General features: G+C 31.9%; 2 protein-coding genes across 3 annotated transcripts in view; one reads left to right on the top strand and one right to left on the bottom strand.

The window, feature by feature from the left end:
* The window catches only part of Galt (Galactose-1-phosphate uridylyltransferase), a 28529-nt gene extending 22189 nt beyond the window's left edge, over window positions 1-6340 (bottom strand). The window contains exon 1 of the mRNA XM_089641601.1: window positions 5929-6340. Coding sequence (XP_089497727.1) covers window positions 5929-5950 — 22 coding nt within the window. The 5' untranslated portion in view covers window positions 5951-6340. The remainder of the gene's footprint in view (window positions 1-5928) is intronic.
* A 2321-nt stretch (window positions 6341-8661) lies between these two features.
* Window positions 8662-20551, top strand: part of LOC149416222 (translational regulator orb2-like) — a 132293-nt gene continuing 120403 nt past the window's right edge. For both annotated transcript variants that reach the window (XM_089641596.1, XM_089641595.1), the window contains exon 1: window positions 8662-9370. In XM_089641596.1, coding sequence (XP_089497722.1) covers window positions 9068-9370 — 303 coding nt within the window. In that variant the 5' untranslated portion in view covers window positions 8662-9067. The remainder of the gene's footprint in view (window positions 9371-20551) is intronic.

Genomic DNA, 20551 nt, shown 5'->3' with positions numbered 1-20551 from the left:
TATAAAATTATTTTCGAATTCTGAACAAAATTTAGAGAAAATGATCGAGGTAGTTAAAAACTTTTCAGATGATATCAAAATGACATTTGGTTTAGATAAATGTAGAACGATCCATATAGAGAAAGGCAAAATTGTAGATGGGGACGAGAGTATATTTAGAAATTTCCAAATTACTAGTATGAAAAGGGATGAGGTTTATAAGTATTTAGGATACCCACAATCAAATAGATTAGACCATAGTAGTATTAAAAATGATATTAGGATTAAATTTCAAACTAGGATAAGGAAAATTTTAAAATGCAATCTATCTGCTAAAAATTTAGTAAAAGCAATAAATACTTGGGCAATACCTCTATTAACGTACTCATTTGGCATAATTAAATGGTCTAATACAGATTTAGATAACTTAGAAAGATTAATTAGAACTACGCTAACAAAGTTTAATTGCCATCATCCAAATTCAGCTATAGAACGAGTTAATTTACCTAGAAATTTAGGAGGTAGAGGTATAGTCAAAATAACTTCTTTGAAACATAATCAGGTAGAAATGCTAAGAACTTTTTTCCATAGGAAAGCTCATAGCTCAGAAATGCACAAAATAATTTGCAAGGCAGATAGAAATATTACACCTTTAAATTTATACGATGAGAATGCCAACATTTTTATAAATCCCAACCAGGAATTATTAGATTCCTGGTCAAATAAAATTTTACACGCAAAACACTTCAATTATCTCAACCAAACGTATGTTGACAAAATTAAGTCAAACAAATGGTTGAGTATTGGAGAGTTGAGCGCAGAAATAGAAGGATTTATGCTTGCAATTCAGGATAGAGTCATTAATACTAAAAATTATAGAAAGCATATAATCAAAGATACAAATCAAATTGATGATTTGTGTAGAAAATGTTTGGCTTTTCCGGAAACTATAGAACATATTATATCGGGATGTTCTATATTAGCACCGTCCGAGTATACATTTAGGCACAATCAAGTTTTAAAAATGATTCACCAAAATTTGGTAATTAAACATAACTTGATTGACTGCCGTAATATAGTACCATATTATGAATACGAACCAAATTCATTTTTAGAAAACGAATTTTATAAAATATATTATGATAAAACTATACTAACAGACCGAACGATTAGTCATAATAGATCCGATATAGTTTTACATGACAAAATTAAAAAAATAACTTATATCATTGATGTCGCTATTCCAAATTCCTGTAATATTCAAAAATCTGTTAATATAAAAATAAGAAAATACACAGATTTATGAAATGAAATAAAAAGAATTTGGCATTCTCAGACTATAAAAATATTACCATTCGTTATTTCGGCTACTGGCATTATACCTAGCTCTCTCATTCAAAATTTAGGCGTATTAGATCTATAAAAAAATTTATATATAAAGATGCAAAAGTCGGTCATTTTGAATACATGTAGGATTACAAAAGATTTTTTAAATATTTATGTTGAGGGATCAGTAGGATTTATAGGCCCTGTTAGAAGTTCTACCGAGACGAACCCTCTGATATGGAAATATCTGGAGTCGGTGAATTATTTTCCCATTTGATCTCTGGTGAGTTGACGTGTTGTTCTTGTATTGTTTTGTATTTATTTTGCTTATATAATGCACTTACATAGTGTTGATTGACTAGATGATCATTTGTGGAAAAGTGTGTGGAAGGGTTAAGTTTTTCCTTTGGGGAAGATTTAACCCGGACAACAAAATCGGAAGTTTAAAAAAAAAAAAAAAAAGATTTATTGTCTTCTTTTCTTAGTAACAAATAGAGATAATGATATCCTCACTGGGATCTCCCGTGCTGAGGATGTCATTTACATATTAAAATTTAATTATAAGAAATTAATATTACAACAAAGTAACATATGAATTTAATTATGAACATATTTCATATAGTATAATTTTTTTTAAATAATTTTAAAATAAGTAAGATAGTGTTTTTTGTATAGTTCAGTTTAGTAGATTCGGTTTTAGTCGGTTTTTGATATCAGTATATTTTCTATTTCAGATCTCCCTATATTAAGTATCCAGCTTTTTATTTGAGATTTAAATGTTATAATGTTGAGGTTTTTGAGTGAGAGTGGTATTTTATTGTAGAGTTTAATACAATGATATAAGAAGCTTTTTTGCCCAAAAGTTGTATTAGTAGTTATTTGTTGGATAAGTTTTTGACCATGAGATCTAGTGTTTCTATTGTACGTGTTTGTTGTTATTTCTTGGGTTTTGTACTTATGAATGTAATTGAGTATAGTTTTAGAATATAGTTATTTAATTGACATGATGTTAAGATTGGTGAAGATTTCGTCAGTGCTAGTTCTTACAGGAAGTTTCAGTATAATTTTCATTATAAGTAATGAATAACCCAAGAAAACATACCGGTTGTATCGAATTCCTCCATATTTGAAAGAAGTTAGCTCTCGACAAAATTATAACCACGAATGAAACATAAAAAATAAAATACATCAAAAAATGCCTTAAATATTGTAGTAAAGGGTTACATTGTTACTACAAATTAAAATAGTCGTGAATTTGGATTACAATGAAGAAATACATTACAACTGAAATAGTTTGTGAACGTAGATACTCTCTTTAGTGAAATACCACCTTTCAGAATCATAATGTCGCTTGAAAAGGGCTTTAGACGTGTTTAACCTTTCCCTTACTGTGCTAAAAAAATCCACGCGTTTTGGTGCTGTGTAGTCAATAGACATCTCAAAATAAGCGATTTAATATCGGAAAAATATGAATATTCATAGCTAATCGATTATGTTTATTATATTTTATATCAAAAGTGATAATAATTGAAATTTAATTGCTAAAAACATGAAAAAACCATCGGCAAATGCTAAAAAAACGTGCGAAGTGTCCACATCTAACGACAGCCCGCGACGCACACACACAGCTATGCGGTCGTAGGTATCGATGGTCTAAATCAAAATACAACTGTGGATGTGTGGATTTCTCATGTTCCCGCATAGCAAACTAAAGCGGGACATCAATAGCGTGTCATTTCCTTGCACACTCTTCACGTAGCATTGTCACACGGTTGATTGTATTGGTGTATTTGTTTCCGATTTTTAACAAAAATCTCTGATTTTTAATTTAATTTGAAAACTATGTAAAATATTATTTTTTAATTCAGTGGATAAATGTATAACAGAGGAATACCTAAAATCTGAACCCAGAATTCATTATATTTATAGAGTTATTAAAGTTATTAGAAGCAATGTGTAGTAAATACACACCACAGATAAGGAAAGGTAAATGACTTGATATGAAGAGACAGGTATTTCCTACGCGATGTAGAATCAATCGTTTGCCATTTTTACCAGTTTCCAGACGACGTATATGGAATGTACGTAGAATCTTAATCGTCTACTAAGAAAGAGACCCGGAAACTTTCCATATTCCTTTCCGATGAACCAATTTAACCTTATTTCTTTTTGTGCGAATGTGTCAACAGACTTAGAAAGAACCCATCTGTGATAGTGGCCATCAAGAGCGTGACGAAGAAGTCGCTGGCCAAGTCGCGGAACCTGCTCGGCAAGGAGATCAAGATCCTCAAGGAGCTGACAGAGGTGCATCATGACAATGTGGTCGCTCTGCTCGACTGTGAGTTTACCTGGTCATGGACGTGAGTCGTTGATGCCATCTATTTGTCAACTGGAATCTATTGAGTAGGTACGGGAAAGTTGATACGTGCCTTTCAAAATCTTCAAAAACATCTTCTCGTCATTTCATGATTGAATTCTGTAAATATATCAGTCGTAGCTAATAATTTTAATTTTCATTCATATGAAAACTGATGGGTGAAGACAGGTAATCCTGTATCTAAATTTCGCTAATCAACAATTAGTTAATTTTAATTAAGTGTTAATCTCAAGTGACCTACCAGGTAAGTATTGTACTGTATATTATCTCCATATATACGGGGTTCTCCAATAAGAGGTGTTATTTTGATATTCAATCGTAAAAGATCAATGGTTTCGTTGCTTGTGTGGCACGTAGCGCCGTCTTGTTAAAAGTAAACGCTGTCCAGATCAATACCATCCAATTCCGGCCATAAAAAATCATCAATCATCTCTCGATAGCGCAATCCATTCACCGTAACTGTTGCTCCAGCCTCATTTTCGAAAAAGTAAGGTCCAATGACTCCGCCGGACCATAAACCGCACCAAACAGTCACACGTTGAGGATATAGAGGCTTTTCAACAATAAGTCTTGGGTTTTCCGAGCCCCAGATGCGACAATTTTGCTTGTTGACGAAGCCACCGAGGTGGAAATGGGCCTCATCACTCAAGATGATTTGCATTTGATTCACTCAAGTGAATTTTCATCATTTCAATGCGTTGTTGAAGCGTGTATCGTTCCATTTTTATTAATAGCGTAGTTTCTACTTTTCAAATGTCAAAAAATGACAGCTTCAAAAGTAACATCTACCGAAATAGCGGGCTATTCAAAATAACACCTCTTATTGGAAAACCCTGCAGTTAGTAATAACATAGATTATTGTAGAAATGTATTATATATTTGTACAGCCCCCATGAGGTGATTTTGCACAAAAACGGCGCAATAAAAATCATCCAAACATTATTATTAATATTATATAACAATCACTGTAGTAGCATGTAATTTGATGTAGAATGTCTATAAAAAGTTCCTCTTTCGCATCTCATTCCCCTCCCTACTCTAAAATCTCACTGGCTACAGACGGTTGAGAGAATTTGGGACTCTTGTGCGATACTCAAATTCCATTGAAAGACTGATAGAACAAGGACTGCACTTCCACCAATTGCAATCTGTTTGTTCAAATAGGCAAATCTATCAAACGAACCAACCTTTCTGCACTGAGTCAAGGGATTTTTTAAGGTATTTTGGAGTTTCAGACCAGAGGTGGCTGCCGAATTCACTTACGATTTGTTCAGGGTCAATATTGTTGTATACTATCTTCGAATGAACACCTATAGTGATTTTTAGGATTGCTGGTCATGCCTATTACAAATATTTTTATTAAATAACACTTCGATTCAACTTAATTACTATAAAAGACAACTATTTATGTCAGGGGAAATAGAAAATAATGCATTTAAAATTATAATTTTTTTTTTTATATTAACTCCACACAGGAGGCCCTGAAGAAAATAATTTCCCTCAGGGCCTATGTCATCTTTGGGGATGCTGTGTGGAGGGTCTTTTTGTGGAGAGGAAGGAGTGAACATGGGTCTTGAAGAGTCCCAGGTTGTAGGAGGGAGGAAACACAGAGGCTGGCAGTTCGTTCCACAGCCGAGCTGTTGAACTTAAGAACGAATCGTAGAAGCGACCCGTTCTCAAGTGACAAATGTCAACCGTGTACAAATGTTGGGCGCGCGTTTGGCGTGTATCCCGACTACGCACCGGTGCCGAAGGGATCAATGACGCTAGTTCCTCAGAGCATCTTCCATTGTAATACCGATAGAACAAGGACAGCATACCTACCTGACGCCTGTGCTCTAAAGATTGCAGTCCGTTTGTTAAGATTGGGGAATCTATCAAACGGACCGCCCGTTTCTGCACAGAGTCAAGGGTTTTTTTCAGGTATTTAGGGGCTCCGGACCAGAGATGGCTGCCAAATTCGATAGTAGGGCGCACTTGCGATTTGTACAGGGTCAGCAGTTGTGTACTATTAAAGTATCTGCGGGCCCTGTACAGTACGCCCAGCTTCTGAGAGGCCAACTTTACTCTGGCTTCGATGAAGCCCCCGTACCAATTACGTGAAATGAAAATTTTGTTTAATTTTACTATATTTTCTGTACTTAAAATTTATAAGGTTGAATAGGACAAAACTGAGATTGGATTGAACAGAAAAGAGTTATAACAAAACGATAAATCTATTACAAAAATCACGAAATATAACTTACCGACAGCATTAAATGTGGCCATTTTCGTCAGCTTTTTTTATTCACAACACAATGGCCGTTAAAAAGATATAAATTTAACAAAACAACTTATATTTAATGGCACGAGAAGTATTAAACGTGGATATTACTTCTCCAGTCAAAAGGAGATAGGCCAATGCGTAAGTAATCACGAATTCTATGAAATATTACATTAATAACAGATAAGGTATTAGTTTCCATAATTTCACATTCAATAATAATATTGTTTAGATAAGATACGACGGGTCATAAGTTATTTATATTTACAGACGTAAGTTTTGTTGATATTGGTATGAACGGATCACAGATTGTAAAATCAACAATTATTTACAATCATCAATTCAATCATAACTTAAGGCAATTAATATCAATCTAAGATGTTGATCAATTTAAACTGACAGATGACAGATGACAGCATGTGCCGGTGTTGCAAGGTGAAAGAAAAAATAGCTCGCTTGAAAAAATACAAATAATAATGGGTAAATTAGGAGAAGTGTTATTTTCAAATATTCAAATGCTTTCATAAGTTCTTTTTTTTAATTTAAGGAGAAAATCGGTTTTTCTCGGAGCCTGTGTCATATTTTGGGATTCTGTGTGGAAGGTCTTTTTTAAGGAAAGGAAGGAGATGAAGTTCTGGGAAGTTAAAAGGTATGAGGATTGGGTAGGAATCTAGGGATATATCCTTCCCAGTACGGTGCAAGTCGATGGGTCGAGAGGCGAGTTGGAGAGATCATTGGATCTCCTCAAACCAGCCTCTCCCGATCTGGCATGTCCCTCAGCTGGAATTTCGTGATCATGGTGAAACTCAGTATTGGAAGTTGAAAGCACCAAGTGGCTAAATATTTGGATTTCTAACACATTCACAGGGCATTTCTTGTATTTTTCATTATTCTAGCACGTTCACTAGGTGTTTCTTGTATTTTTCTAGATTCTAGCACGTTCACAAGGCATTTCTAGCATTATTTTATATTCTAGCACGTTTACAAGGTATATTTTGTATTTTTCTATATTATAGCACGTTAAAAGTTTTTTTTTAATATTTTGGCACGTTCACAAGGTATTTCTTGTATTTCTCTATATTCTAGTACGTTCACAGGGAATTTCTTGTATTATTCTTTATCTAACACGTTCACAAGCATTTTTTGTATTCATCTTTATCTAACACGTTCACAAGTCATTTCTTGTATTCTCAATTACTATAACATGTTCACAAGGCATTTCTTGTATTCTCAATTACTATAACACGTTCACAAGGCATTTCTTGTATTTTTCTGTATTCTATGGATTTTCGGAACATAATCTTTCTTTATGATTAAGATTAAATTTTGACATCAAGTCTGCAAACTTTTACAAGACTTGCAACACCGACTTGGATGAATTTAGTTTGAAATTCGAAAAATATTTCATTTTTGAATTTATTCTTCTCAGTAAGGAATTGGATATAACTTTAAAAAAAAGAAAGATAAACATTATTGTTTACGAATAATCCATAAATAATAATTATTATTCATACTGCCAACAATTACTAGTGGGGAAATGTTGCTTGTGCAATGATGGGGGACTCTAGTAAAAGATTGAACCAGCGACGCACTGATAATATAAAGTATGTAAGTTAATTTTATTTAATCAATTTGTCTTATTTAGAATTTCATATATTCAGCATTATTTAAATAACTTTAGACGTGTTCGATGACTAGTTCTGAATAGCCCTTCCTAACACATTTCCTTCCCCTCCACACTTCTTTCAGACTTCAGGCTCACAAATGTTTGTGGGGTATGTACCCCAATGGATGTTATAATCTACTGGTTCCAGGCGGATGGGAGTATTTGGGACTCTTGTGCGATATTCACAAAAATAATTAATACCAGTGTGTTTAATATGCTGTACATTGTAACACTGTGTAAAGAATACATGCATTTTGAACACGCTGTGTATAATTTATAATTCGTGAAATACGCTGTATATTATTATCAAGATAAAATGGTTTGTTTTTCGTTTTTGTTTGAACAGTTTGCGATCATATGGCAAAACATATGTTCCGATATTAGCGCCACAAACGAAATTTTCCTGAAGCTATTTTCATAAGGTCGCTTTTACTCTGAAATACGATTTACGCATGCCTACTACAGTATCGACCGATACCGCGCGGAAAAACAACAAGTCGCCGTGTTTACAAGCAAAAATATACCTTAACGCAAAAGTATTTGAGTATTAACATCATGTTCGCGTTTTATCGTACTTACAATCTTTTGTCAGCATAGTGCCAGCCGATAACATTTTCTGAATGCCGTTCAAACAAAAATAACATTTATTATTACTAAGCATTAGACCTATTTTTATATGTAAAGTGCAACGTTTTACAACGTTTTGATTCTGAGATGCTGCCGCAATTTCGAATACATAACGTTATAAGTTGATATTTTTAATATGCAATTTTATGCTTTTAACAAGTGAGGTTAAGGTTGTTTTTCGCGTGCTTTAAAATACGGATGGAAATAGATTTGTTAGTTTCAGGTGTTACCACCTGACAGCGCTGCTAGGAAAAACACATTTATACGATAGCTCCGCTAGCGGCCATTTTATAAAAAAGTATTTTCGTTTGTATTGCTTGTTTAATAGCGTTTTTGTTGTGAGTTTTGACCTTTTTGCGAAGTGGATGATGTAACAACGAGTCATGCGCCGCTTTCCGACGTGCTTTCAATAATGGCTGAAAAATTTGTCGCAGTCGACTTTTGGTAGCGGAAAACTGTGCCCGAATCGTCGCGGAGGGAAGTGTTGTAAATCAAATCTATAAACGTCCGCCATTAATGTATATTTCGAAACGAAAACCCAACAAGAATAACAACCAACAGTTCTCCGATAACCCGACATTGTAATTCCCGTGAAAATATCTTCAGAAATAACCCGAATAAGCGATTTTCAAAGCGGAGCATATTTTACTATTACTTAAAACCATAGATAAAAAGTGATTATAGTGTGAAAAAAACCACGAAATCAAATCATTTATGATGTATTATTTTCAATAGTACATACTTACTACTGCAACAGTAGCAAAAAGTGTTTGTTGTAATTTTTTTTATATTTTATTTATTTTTTTATTGTTTAAATAATAACATCATAATGGGAGAGTTTAAATTTGGCGGTGATGAAAACATTGAAGAAGATCAGGTTGTTTTGTTTGACGGGGCGAACGGTGGAGCCAGAAGAACAAATAACATTTCTCAGGGCAGGGGAAATAATGGTGGGTTCCGGCCATGGGCTGGTGGCCCCTGGGGCTCCGGCAACAACTACTCGAGGGGGCGGGGAGGAGCACCCAACCAGGGTCATAGATCGTCTGGAACATCGCCCCCAAAATTCAGAAGAAGCACATCTTATCCAGGAAAACCACAAAATCAACCGCACAACATTGAAGGAGAATTTCAGGTAGAAAAAAAAAACAAAAAATGTGTTGTGTGAATTATTCGTAGTATTAAATAATTATTATTTGTGTTATTATTATACTCCTTACTAATATACGTTTTTTTAAATTTTACACTACTGATAACCAACTAGCTATTCTACATTAATGTTTGTTTATCAGTTGTGTAATTTTTTTATCATTTACCCTACAACAATGGTTGTGTATCAGTTGTGCAAAATTGAATTAAAATACGTTTATTAGTAATGCCTTTAGATGTAGGTATTATTTTTGTAATTTTGTTTGAGCTTTTCACGTTTTAGTATTAAACTAACTAACCATCACGCCGTTTCTTGGCAGGAGTAAGCAGATATGATATAATCTCATTTTGTATGTGAAAGAGTCCCAACTGCTCCCAACAGTCTGGTGCCAGTGAGACTATGCCATCCCCAATTGGGGTGTGTTGTAAGGTTGAAGAAAGTGGGGATGGGAATATAAAGATCTGGTCACAAAACACTGATTAATTCATTTCAAGTTACGTTTCGATTATTCTGAATTGTGTTTTTTAACTAGGCATGATCATATTAATCAAATACTTGAGGGAAGCCTTGTCAAGAGTCAGAATAACAATTAGAAGACGATATATGATATGTGATAGCAATGGGTGCGTGTCAAAAAAGAGAAGTTTGGCGGTCTATTCTCTAACCCTACCCATTGCAACTTCAACATCGTCATGGTAAAACGGCGTGACTGTTAGTTAGTTAATTTAGTAATAGCTTAGAACCCTAAAAAGTCACTAATATTATAAAAATGATAGGTACCTTTCAAAAAATATATTTTTGCTTTGTAAATGTATTAATTTTTTTAATATAAAGATATGAAAATCAGTTTATTGCAGATATCTACATAGCAACCCTGAAAACTAGTTAAAATATGAGATATTTTTCAAAATAGAGTAAGTACTTATCAGACCTAAAAAACACGTTTAAAAATTGAGATAGATTTTCATACATAGTACTTACCTATAAACCCTAAAAACTATTTAAAAATTCAAATAGATTATCTACCTACCAACTTCAAATAGAGTTCCTACTAACCCACTACAAAAACTAGTTAATATAATTATAAAACATTTTCAAAGAGAAAATAAACACATTTTTAAAAATTATTTTGCTATCAAATTCCATGTTTAGTTATATAATTAGCTTACTGCATGGTACCTACGTACCAACCCTAAAAACTAGTTTAAAAGTTGATATAGATTTCAAAATAGAGTACCTACTTACCAAACCTAAAAAAACAGGTTTAAAAATTGAGATAGATTTTCATACAGAATACCTTCCTACAAACCTTAAAAACTGGTTCAAAAATAGAATTAGAGTAGCTTCCTAACAAACTTTAAAAAATAAGATGGATTTTCATACAGAGTACCTTCCTACAAACCTTAAAAACTAGTTCGAAAATAGAACTAGAGTAGCTTCCTAAAAAACTTTAAAAATTGAGATAGATTTTCATACAGAATACCTTCCTACAAACCTTAAAAACTGGTTCAAAAATAGAATTAGAGTAGCTTCCTAACAAACTTTAAAAAATGAGATGGATTTTCATACAGAGTACCTTCCTACAAACCTTAAAAACTAGTTAAAAAATAGAACTAGAGTAGCTTCCTAAAAAACGTTAAAAATTGAGATAGATTTTCATACAGAGTACCTTCCTACAAACCTTAAAAACTAGTTCGAAAATAGAACTAGAGTAGCTTCCTAAAAAACTTTAAAAATTGAGATAGATTTTCATACAGAATACCTTCCTACAAACCTTAAAAACTGGTTCAAAAATAGAATTAGAGTAGCTTCCTAACAAACTTTAAAAAATGAGATGGATTTTCATACAGAGTACCTTCCTACAAACCTTAAAAACTAGTTAAAAAATAGAACTAGAGTAGCTTCCTAAAAAACGTTAAAAATTGAGATAGATTTTCATACAGAGTACCTTCCTACAAACCTTAAAAACTAGTTCGAAAATAGAACTAGAGTAGCTTCCTAAAAAACGAGATGGATTTTCGAATAAAGTTCCTACCGAACCAACCACAAAAACAATTTAATAACATTATAAAACATTTTAAAACAGAAAATAAACACATTTTAAATTATTTTGTTTTCAAATTCCATAGCTTAGTTATTTAAGTATCTTACTGCATTATCAAAATCTGTGAATCATAAAATATTTCATATTAATAGTTCAGTTTACGTAAAAAATATAATGAATTTAATAATGCGTAAACATTTACTTAAAAAATGTTATCTAAAATAAAAATAAAATGTTTTTTTACTATGTTAATTTTTTTATAGTAGATATATAAGCATAACATAAAAATTGTCGTCGAAGTTAACACGAACACACTAGTCATACAGATGCAGTGCCTGCATACAGCATTAGCAACTTATACATTAATTTGTTGTCACTTTCTCACTAAGAACAATAAGCAGGCTTATGAAAGGCAAAATGCTGTTTAGCAGTGACGATTCGCATGGACATCGCAGAAATAGTTCAAACGTAATATGCACCAATACACACAATACTAAGTTTTGGTTGTCTGTACATTGCGAATTTGATTTTACAAAAATTTAAAAAAATGTTTACTAGTAGGTACGTATTGTTTGTAAGGTAACTAATGTACTGAAAAAAATGTTGTGCTTCTTGTGTTGTTTATTTTTTAAAATAAAAATATTTTATTTATGTTTGGTACAAATCATTGCTATTTTCAGAGAGGTTATTTAAAAAAATATTAACGAAACAAAAATAAAACTTCTGTTATAATTCCAACTGAAATATTTAATAAAAAAATATAAGACAAACTATGAGGAGTTTTACCAATTTTTTTAACTGTTAAATTGATATTTCAAAGATCTGTTGTGAAATGTCGAAAAACTGTGTAAATTTCACTACCCCAGAACTCATCGTTAGAGAGTTTTTTTTATTTGTTCATCGCACGTATTTTCTGTTTCCCACTTAAAATCTCTCTAACGGTGAACTCTAGCGTTGTGAAATTTAAGCATAATTTTTTACTTATAAATAAATATGTTGTGCCTAGAATTAAATAGACGAATCAACCATCAAATAGTTACTGCGATCTATAAATTCAACTTAAAATATTGCGTGCAAATTTCATTACGCCAGAGCTCGCCGTTTTTTTTAGCATAAAATTTCATTATTTTGCTTCAGCACAAAGAAATGGTTGGCTCTAGCGTGTTATGTAATTTGTATTGAATTGTTACTCGTTTCTTTTCTCAAAAATACCCTCCACATAGCATTCCCAAAAATGACATTATTTTTTGTGTGGATACACAGAGAAAAATAAGTATTGCTGATTTATTAAAATCCTGCTTAAAAGGTAATAGCACGCCATTTCCTAATAAGCTATCAGTACTTTCATAATATATCGGAACACGTGTTCGTACAGCTGCGTTTATCCTGTTATTATATAATGACGAAATGCTCAAATATAAGAATATTTTTGAACACGTGTTCCGACATCGCCATAACACACTCGTGTTTTACTGATGGTTTATTATGAAATCTGTCAATTCATTCGTTTAAGGCCTGTAATCCCATTTTTAACAGGAATACATATACATTAATAAATTAGCAATATTTTATATCAGTAAGTTTTCTTCGTGTAAAATTTAAATCATCTGTCTGAAATTAGTATGGTGAAACCGGTTTGTACCTTATACGTTTATTTGTGAGGTTCACTGCAGCTTGCTTGTGTGTGTTTGGTTTTCAGCCTGCTATAATGGCACCGTACTGTTTGAATAAAGAACACGAGAAATGTCACGTGGGCGTGTTCCCTGATCTAAGTCTGATCATTCTTTGCTTAAATTTTATGGGATTGCGATGTAAGACAAGTGTCAGAGAGACAGAGCGCGTGCTAAATGGACGTTGACGACATTGGTTTTCATTTAAATATGTAAGTAAGGCATTTATTAAAAATGAATTAAGGCTCTTGTGTTTGGTTGGGGCAATTGAATGAAAAATATTATGGCTTGAAAGATAGTATGTTCCTTATGAATATATTATGTTCATATGGGTCAACAAACGCTGATTCTGAATATATAAGTGTTATTATATATGAGTATACGTAGAATTAATAAATGGTACCTATTTTAAAAACTATTAAAACCGTGAGAGACTTAAACGCTCCGTGATTGGTCGGCTCAAACCGCTACCTCATTGGTTGGCCGGCCGCGTTCCTTAAACCCCCGCAACCTTATTTCTACCGATTTAAAACAAGTTTCTCGTTAATTCTTTAAGTTTTTAAGTTCCTAAAAAAATATATGTTATTTTTTAAGATAATATCCATACATTCGTTATGCCGAAACGTTAATTATATGTATTCATTCGATAAAAAAAAATCGCAAAGTAAGCTCCGAAAAATGTTAAAAACACGTTTTGTTCTGTTATTTAATATGTTATAGGTATGAAAAAATTCACAGTGTATCTTTAAATGCAACTAAAGCATTTGTCAAGAGATTTTTTGCTCTATTTCAAACGAGTCGTGTTTTATTAAATATTTTCACCATTTTTGCTTAATTATTATCGTTTTTTAATATTAGCACACTCCTTCTAATATACGTATTTATATATCTCCCTCAAACCATCTTTGAACGCTTTCTACAGGGCCTTAAGAATGCGAAAAATTTTGTGCCAAGTTGCGCTGCATACGCTTGCACACCGATCAACCAAAGTAAAAGTGACGTCACACGTACCCCGTCAGATTTCAATCGTTTTTTAACTATGAAGTTGACATTTAAAAATAATAAAAAATACTGGTATTTAACTTCAAAGGATAGAAGGAATGTTAAAAAAAAATGACTGGTATTCCTTATTGTAAATAATATAAACAAGAAAATAAATAGGAAAAATTAATGATTTATCGATAACAGAAAAGGAAGATTTTTTTAGATATAATATAATAAAAAAATATTGCAGTTTGCCAAAGGCAGAATTGACGATATAGACTTTATAGAAGTTGTAGATTTTTTGTGATCCGCAAAATATACATACGTTATAGATTTTTTTGTGTTTCTCAAAATATACAAGCGTTATAAATTTTTCGTGTTCATCAAAATATGCAAACGTTATAGATTTTTCGTGTTCTTCGAAATATACAAACGTTATAGATTTTTCGGCTTCTTCAAAATATACATAGAATATATCATTTAATTTCAAATCAATCCCCAATATTTTCATAAATTAATCTATTATACACGGTGCCTAGAAACTAGTGTTACAACTGGTAAATCTACATCACATAGATAATCCTAAAAAGCTTTTTTTTTATCTGAGAATGTCAATTTGATCTTTTTTTAATGAATTATTTTTGTTTTTTCAAGTAAATCAAGCCTGAATTTGGAATTTTTTAGGAGAAATTTAAAAAAACAATCTTACGATAGAGAATTAATATAATGTCTTATATTAATAAGTTTTTCTTAACCCATTAGTGGTAGAAAAAAAAGAAAACAGTAAAAAAACGAGAAAAAACGTTTTTTTTATTTATTATCTGTGATGTAGATTCACTAGTTTCCAGCTGTTATCGATTATATAAGTTATTTTTAAATAAACTCGATTTATGTCACATAAACGTGTTACATCTTTTATTCTATATCGGTTATCGAACCCAAAACCTTGAAATACGCTCTCAAGTAAAAATGTTCACAAAAATATCACCAACATAACTAAATTTAAAAAAACCCACATGCATGAATTTTTAAATTGGCTTAGAAAAATAAACGTGAAGAGTTTTAATTTTTTTTAGATAATTTTTACACAGGAAATAACATGCCCCGTAGAAATAACCCGTTCATGCCAACCATGTACAAATGTTGGCATTTTCACATTTGGTGTTTTATCCTTCTATTCACCGATGTGCCGAAGGGATCAATAATGCTAGTTTCTAGAAGCATCTTCCATTGAAATACCGGTAATACGAGGAAATCATTTCCACCTGACGCCTGTGCTGTAATATCACAATCCGTTTGTTAATACAGTGGAATCTATCCAACGGACCGCCCCTTCCTGCACAGTCAAGTATTTTGGGGTACCAGACTAGAGGTGGCTGCCAGATTCAAACGTCACTACAATTGTACGGCATAGAACGCCTTTTGACTCTGATCGATTTCATAAATTGTATGAAATATATCTTATTATTTTTTTAATGATAAATAAACCTTTTCTTATAAAAAATAATGTTTATAAGACAAGGTTTTTATGCATAACAAGAAGGACACAGGTGGAAAAAATATAATAAGCAGCAATTGTTGATTGAAGTACTAGTACAAATTGAATTATTTGGCGCGTTGGAAATAAGTTGACGTGGCTCAGTGGACCAGAACACCTGACCGGACATCTGAAAGCGCGGGTTCAATTCCCGTCTTCGGTATTTATTTTTACTCGGGAGATATTTTCAATTTATATTGATATTTCAGGCAACTAATTATTATTTGCCTTTAATAATTTGTTATGAAATATATCATATAATGGTGAGGTGTAACCGTGCTTTTAGAAATTTTGATTTATATGACTGTTCATACGTCAATAAATATGACTTTGGGAAGTTTTCTTCGGAGACAACAAACAGCAGTACAATATTTTAGTTTTGGTCACATTCATTGTTAGTGTATTATTGTTTAACCATCTTTTAACAACAGTTATGCCCCTGTTAGCTTTTATGTATACATCATTCCAATTGCTTGATTTGAAGAGGAGAATCGTATCATCAGCGAAACTTACAATTTTGGCATCTATTTGAAGATTACATAATTCATTTATGTATATTAAGAACAGGGTAGGACCTAAAACACTTCCTTGAGGCACGCCGTAGCTAATTGGTAATTGATTGCTAATGCAGTTGTTGATTTTCACACTTTGCTGTCGGTTTGACAGGTAATCGCTAATAATAGTAAGTTCATCATCATTTATACCAATATTAGATAGTTTTTGTAAAAGTTTAGAGTGAGGGATAGTATCAAATGCTTTGCATAGGTCTAAGAATATTGATATGCATTTTGTGGTGCCTTTATTTTTCCTGAATCAAAACTGGTTGAGTGATAGTATGTTATTTTGTTCAAGGTATTAGCCTGACAAGGTCTCATAAAAGTTATTCTATCTCATTTTATATTACGATGAGAAATATGATTTAAACAATGTTAGAAAGAGAGAATAACGCTCTTTCAGTTTGCATTATAAAATTTACTGTAAACGCTGCCGAAAAATTAAAAATAATTCTAAGAAACATTTGAAAAATGTGTGTTAAGATTTGCAAATTTTTTTAATACAAATTTTTATAACTGTTTACCCGGCATTGCTGGGGGTTATCCTTAAGAGATAGACATATACCAACTTAGACTTTTGTGTAGGCCTTTTTAAGATATATAATTCCGTAGTACATTATTTTGATGTATCTCATAAGGTTTAGCCAGTGTTAGTAATGTAGTCCTCGAAAATATATTTTTACGACTTGATCATAAAACATCGACTTTTCTCCACTTTCTATAAATATAATACGCATGTATTATATATGAAAACCTTCCGGAAGAAATTTTCTAAATGATAGTGAAAACCCTATCAAAATCCAATGAGTCATTTAGAAGAACTAAGCGCACGAACAGACGCAGATAGCGACATTGTTTTATAATATATAGAGATGAAAAAAAATGTTGTAACAAAAACTTTCACGATACGTTTAATAATTAATCAATTTTTATTTTTATTTTGTGTAAAGTAATAATTACAGTTTACAAGAAAAAAACAATTGGTTAACGACTTTAACATTTTTATTTTTGCTTGCGTTCAAAATTTAGTATTTTTTATTGTATATGTCGATTTGTTATATTGAAATCTGAAAGATTATTTCATCTGCATTCAAGAACTGCTTTTTATTTTGAAATGCGTTCACAAATAGTGAATTTATCTGAATCGAATGTAATTTTATTATTTTATTTTATTTATTACATTACATTAGATACATGTATATAGCAAAAATGACAAGATAATAACGTTATAAGGAAATCCAAATGCTGTTAAAATTACTAAAAAATTATTCTGTAAAATTAAAGTTTTGCAGCTTTTTTAATTTTTTTATTCAAATTAATAATGTGAAATATATTCCGCGCAATCTGCATTCTGACGTGTTTAGTGGAAACAAAACCAACAACAACCACAAAAACAGGTGTTTTAAAAGGTCAATAATGTTAAAATTGCTGCTTTTTTGACAACACTTTTATAAAGAGTAGCAAAATTGTTTTAAAAAAAAAATCAGTAGCTAAAAAATGTGTTAAAACAAACGGCATGTATGTAAGTGGCTCATTCGCCTGATGTAATGTAAATACTTGATAATTTATAATTCCCACCTGTCTCTGAAGTAGGTTAAAGGAAGGAAGGGAATAACTACGTGACATGATGGAGGAATACAGTAGTAGCTCGGTTAAGTAAGAAGGCGTTAGTAAAAATCACCACGGAAAAACAATTTAACCGAAACATATAGAGTACGGTTGATTACAGAGGCCATTGAAATTCACAAAAATCCCGTAAATATTAATAGAGACGACGGAGCTAAGCTCAGTAGTTCTTGTTATCCGGTAATTGACGGCTACACCAGAACTACACGCAAAAAACCACTTTAAAATTATACGTTAATGTCAGTTCTTAGAGGGTTGGAGCTGGCAACACGGTATCGCATCTTCTTACATAAGCCCACATTTTACGTCAACCTTGATGTAAACATCTGCCCTGATGATAGACACTGCAATGCTGTCCGAAAAGTTGGCTAAAGAAAGAGGTAGCGCAACACAGCATAATACCCCAAAAACAAATCAATATAAATTTAAACGTTTTTTTCTGTTATACATGTATTTTTATTAATGATTTTTTTTTAAATGTGGTTTGTTTGAGGATTGTACCTTCCTCCCCGGGAACTGGTATCAACAATCCGAACAGCTAAGCCAAATTTTGATTTGATAGTCTCGACATTTATTTAGCATATTAACTGCTGTAAGTTTTATTTATTAAATCAAATGACACCCAACTTTAAAAAATGCGTGTGTTCGCGCGTGTGTGTGCATTAAGGCCACTAAAAGTTGATAGAATATATTGCCATCGACAACGAGTCTATCTGCCGAGTTTTAGCTCGATCGGATGTCGGGAAGTGGATTTATTTCTACTTCTAAGATTCCATTACATTCATTAATTCAAGGAAAAAATTTCCCTAGAAAATACCAAAATAAAGTGGGAATCTAAACGACTTAAGTGATGAAGGAGTGTACAGATATATTCAGCCTGCGGCCCGGCGCATTGGACAGACCTACGGTGGAGTTTACCCTGGCGAGCTTAGAAAATTGATCTTTCCGTGGGGTTTATTTTAGAAAATTCTGATAAACGTAATACTAAAATCTTAAATGTTTCTCGTCTTTTTATTTCTTCTCTATCTCTATTATAATAAAATAAAGTCGCTATCCTCGTATGTCTGTTTGTGCGCTTAGTTCTTCTAAACTACGCCACGGATTTTGATAGGATTTTCAATATCATTTAAAGAATTTCTTCCGGAAGGTTTTTATATATAAATCTTGCACATTATATTTATAAGAGTAGAGAAATATCTCCGAGCAAGGCTGCGAGAATATTTATTGTTTTTTTTTTTTTTTTTTTTTTTTATTTTTTTTTTTTTTGTTACATACATGGTTTTAAAATACAAATTATGTTTTTTACATACATATTAAAAAAAGAAAGAAACAATGCGAATTACAGAAAAGTATATGTACACATGCACATATGTATACATATATAGTGTATTACACACCATACATAACATACACACACAATACACGTACACACACACGAGTTCATAAACAGCATATACATAAAAATAATAATATGCATAAATGTATGATAGCAAAAAAATCCCACATAGGCATCGCCAGTTCGTGGGTATACTTGTGTTTCTTTAAGGCAGTTCAGTTAAAATTACTCTAAATATACATATTTTATCTTTGTAGAAAATTGAAAAGAAAAGAATGAAAATATTTATAGTAAAATCATTATTTACTGTATTTACGGGATTAAATATGAAAAATAAAAGTTAATAAGGATTTGTTAAAAGTTAATAGAGATTAAGATCAGATGTTACAGCAGGTAAATATTAATATCTATGGTATTTATCCAAGACTTTATTACATTTTTATGTTTCCTGTAGGATGATATATTTTCACATTTGATTTCTGTATTGGTATAGAGTGCATTATAAATTTTTGGTGTAATAAAATAAGCATGTCTTTGCGCAAGCCTTGTTTTGCACAGTGGAACTTTAAATACATTATTTACCCTATTACTAGACCGATTTTCATTTTTTATAAAAAGAAAATTTCGAGCAAATATATATTTTAAACATTGTGTACAGTAAATTTTTCTTATCTCTAACAATTTAGCCTCTTCGAATAATTGCAAGGAGGGGTAGGTCATATCTTTATGCAACATTATTTTTAGTATTAGTTTTTGTGTTATTTCTAGTGGCTTAATATGGGTGTTATAAATCCCCCCCCATGCAATTATTCCATAAGATACTGATGATTGCACCAATGCATGATACACCAATTTGATTCTTTTGATATCTACTATGTTATTTAAACGTTTAAAAATATAAGTTAAATATCTAAGTTTATTTACAAGCTTTTCTACATGATTTGTCCATTTGAGTTGGCTGTCTATTATAATTCCTAAATATTTAACTGTATTCCCCGATTTCATTTCTGTACAGTTAGTGCATAAGACAGGATTGCAAGTATTTTTGTGAAACCTTATACTTAGATGAGTTAAGGGTGCCGCTTTTTTGGTATTATAAAAAGGAATATATATAGTTTTTTCACAGTTCAGAGTTAGAAGGTTTTGATTGAGCCATTCTTTGACAATAATTGTGCACTTATTTGCATTTTTAGAGACCTCGTCCCAGGATTTACCATGAACAGTGATTGCAGTATCATCAGCATACGAGAAAAGTTTTCCCGGAATACTAATATTACATAGGTCATTAATATAAATTAGAAACAAAAGCGGACCTATAACGGTTCCTTGTGGAACCCCATGTCTCATAGATGCTGGTTTACTAATATTTACGCCAATTTTTGTGGATTGTCTGCGATCAAGTAAATAATTTGTTA

Source organism: Hesperophylax consimilis, chromosome 17 (genome assembly GCF_061612785.1).
Source record: "Hesperophylax consimilis isolate HC1 chromosome 17, BYU_Hcon_1.0, whole genome shotgun sequence".
Lineage (NCBI taxonomy): Eukaryota > Metazoa > Arthropoda > Insecta > Trichoptera > Limnephilidae > Hesperophylax > Hesperophylax consimilis.
Note: the sequence above shows the minus strand (reverse complement) of the source record. Positions and strands in the feature narration are given on the sequence as shown.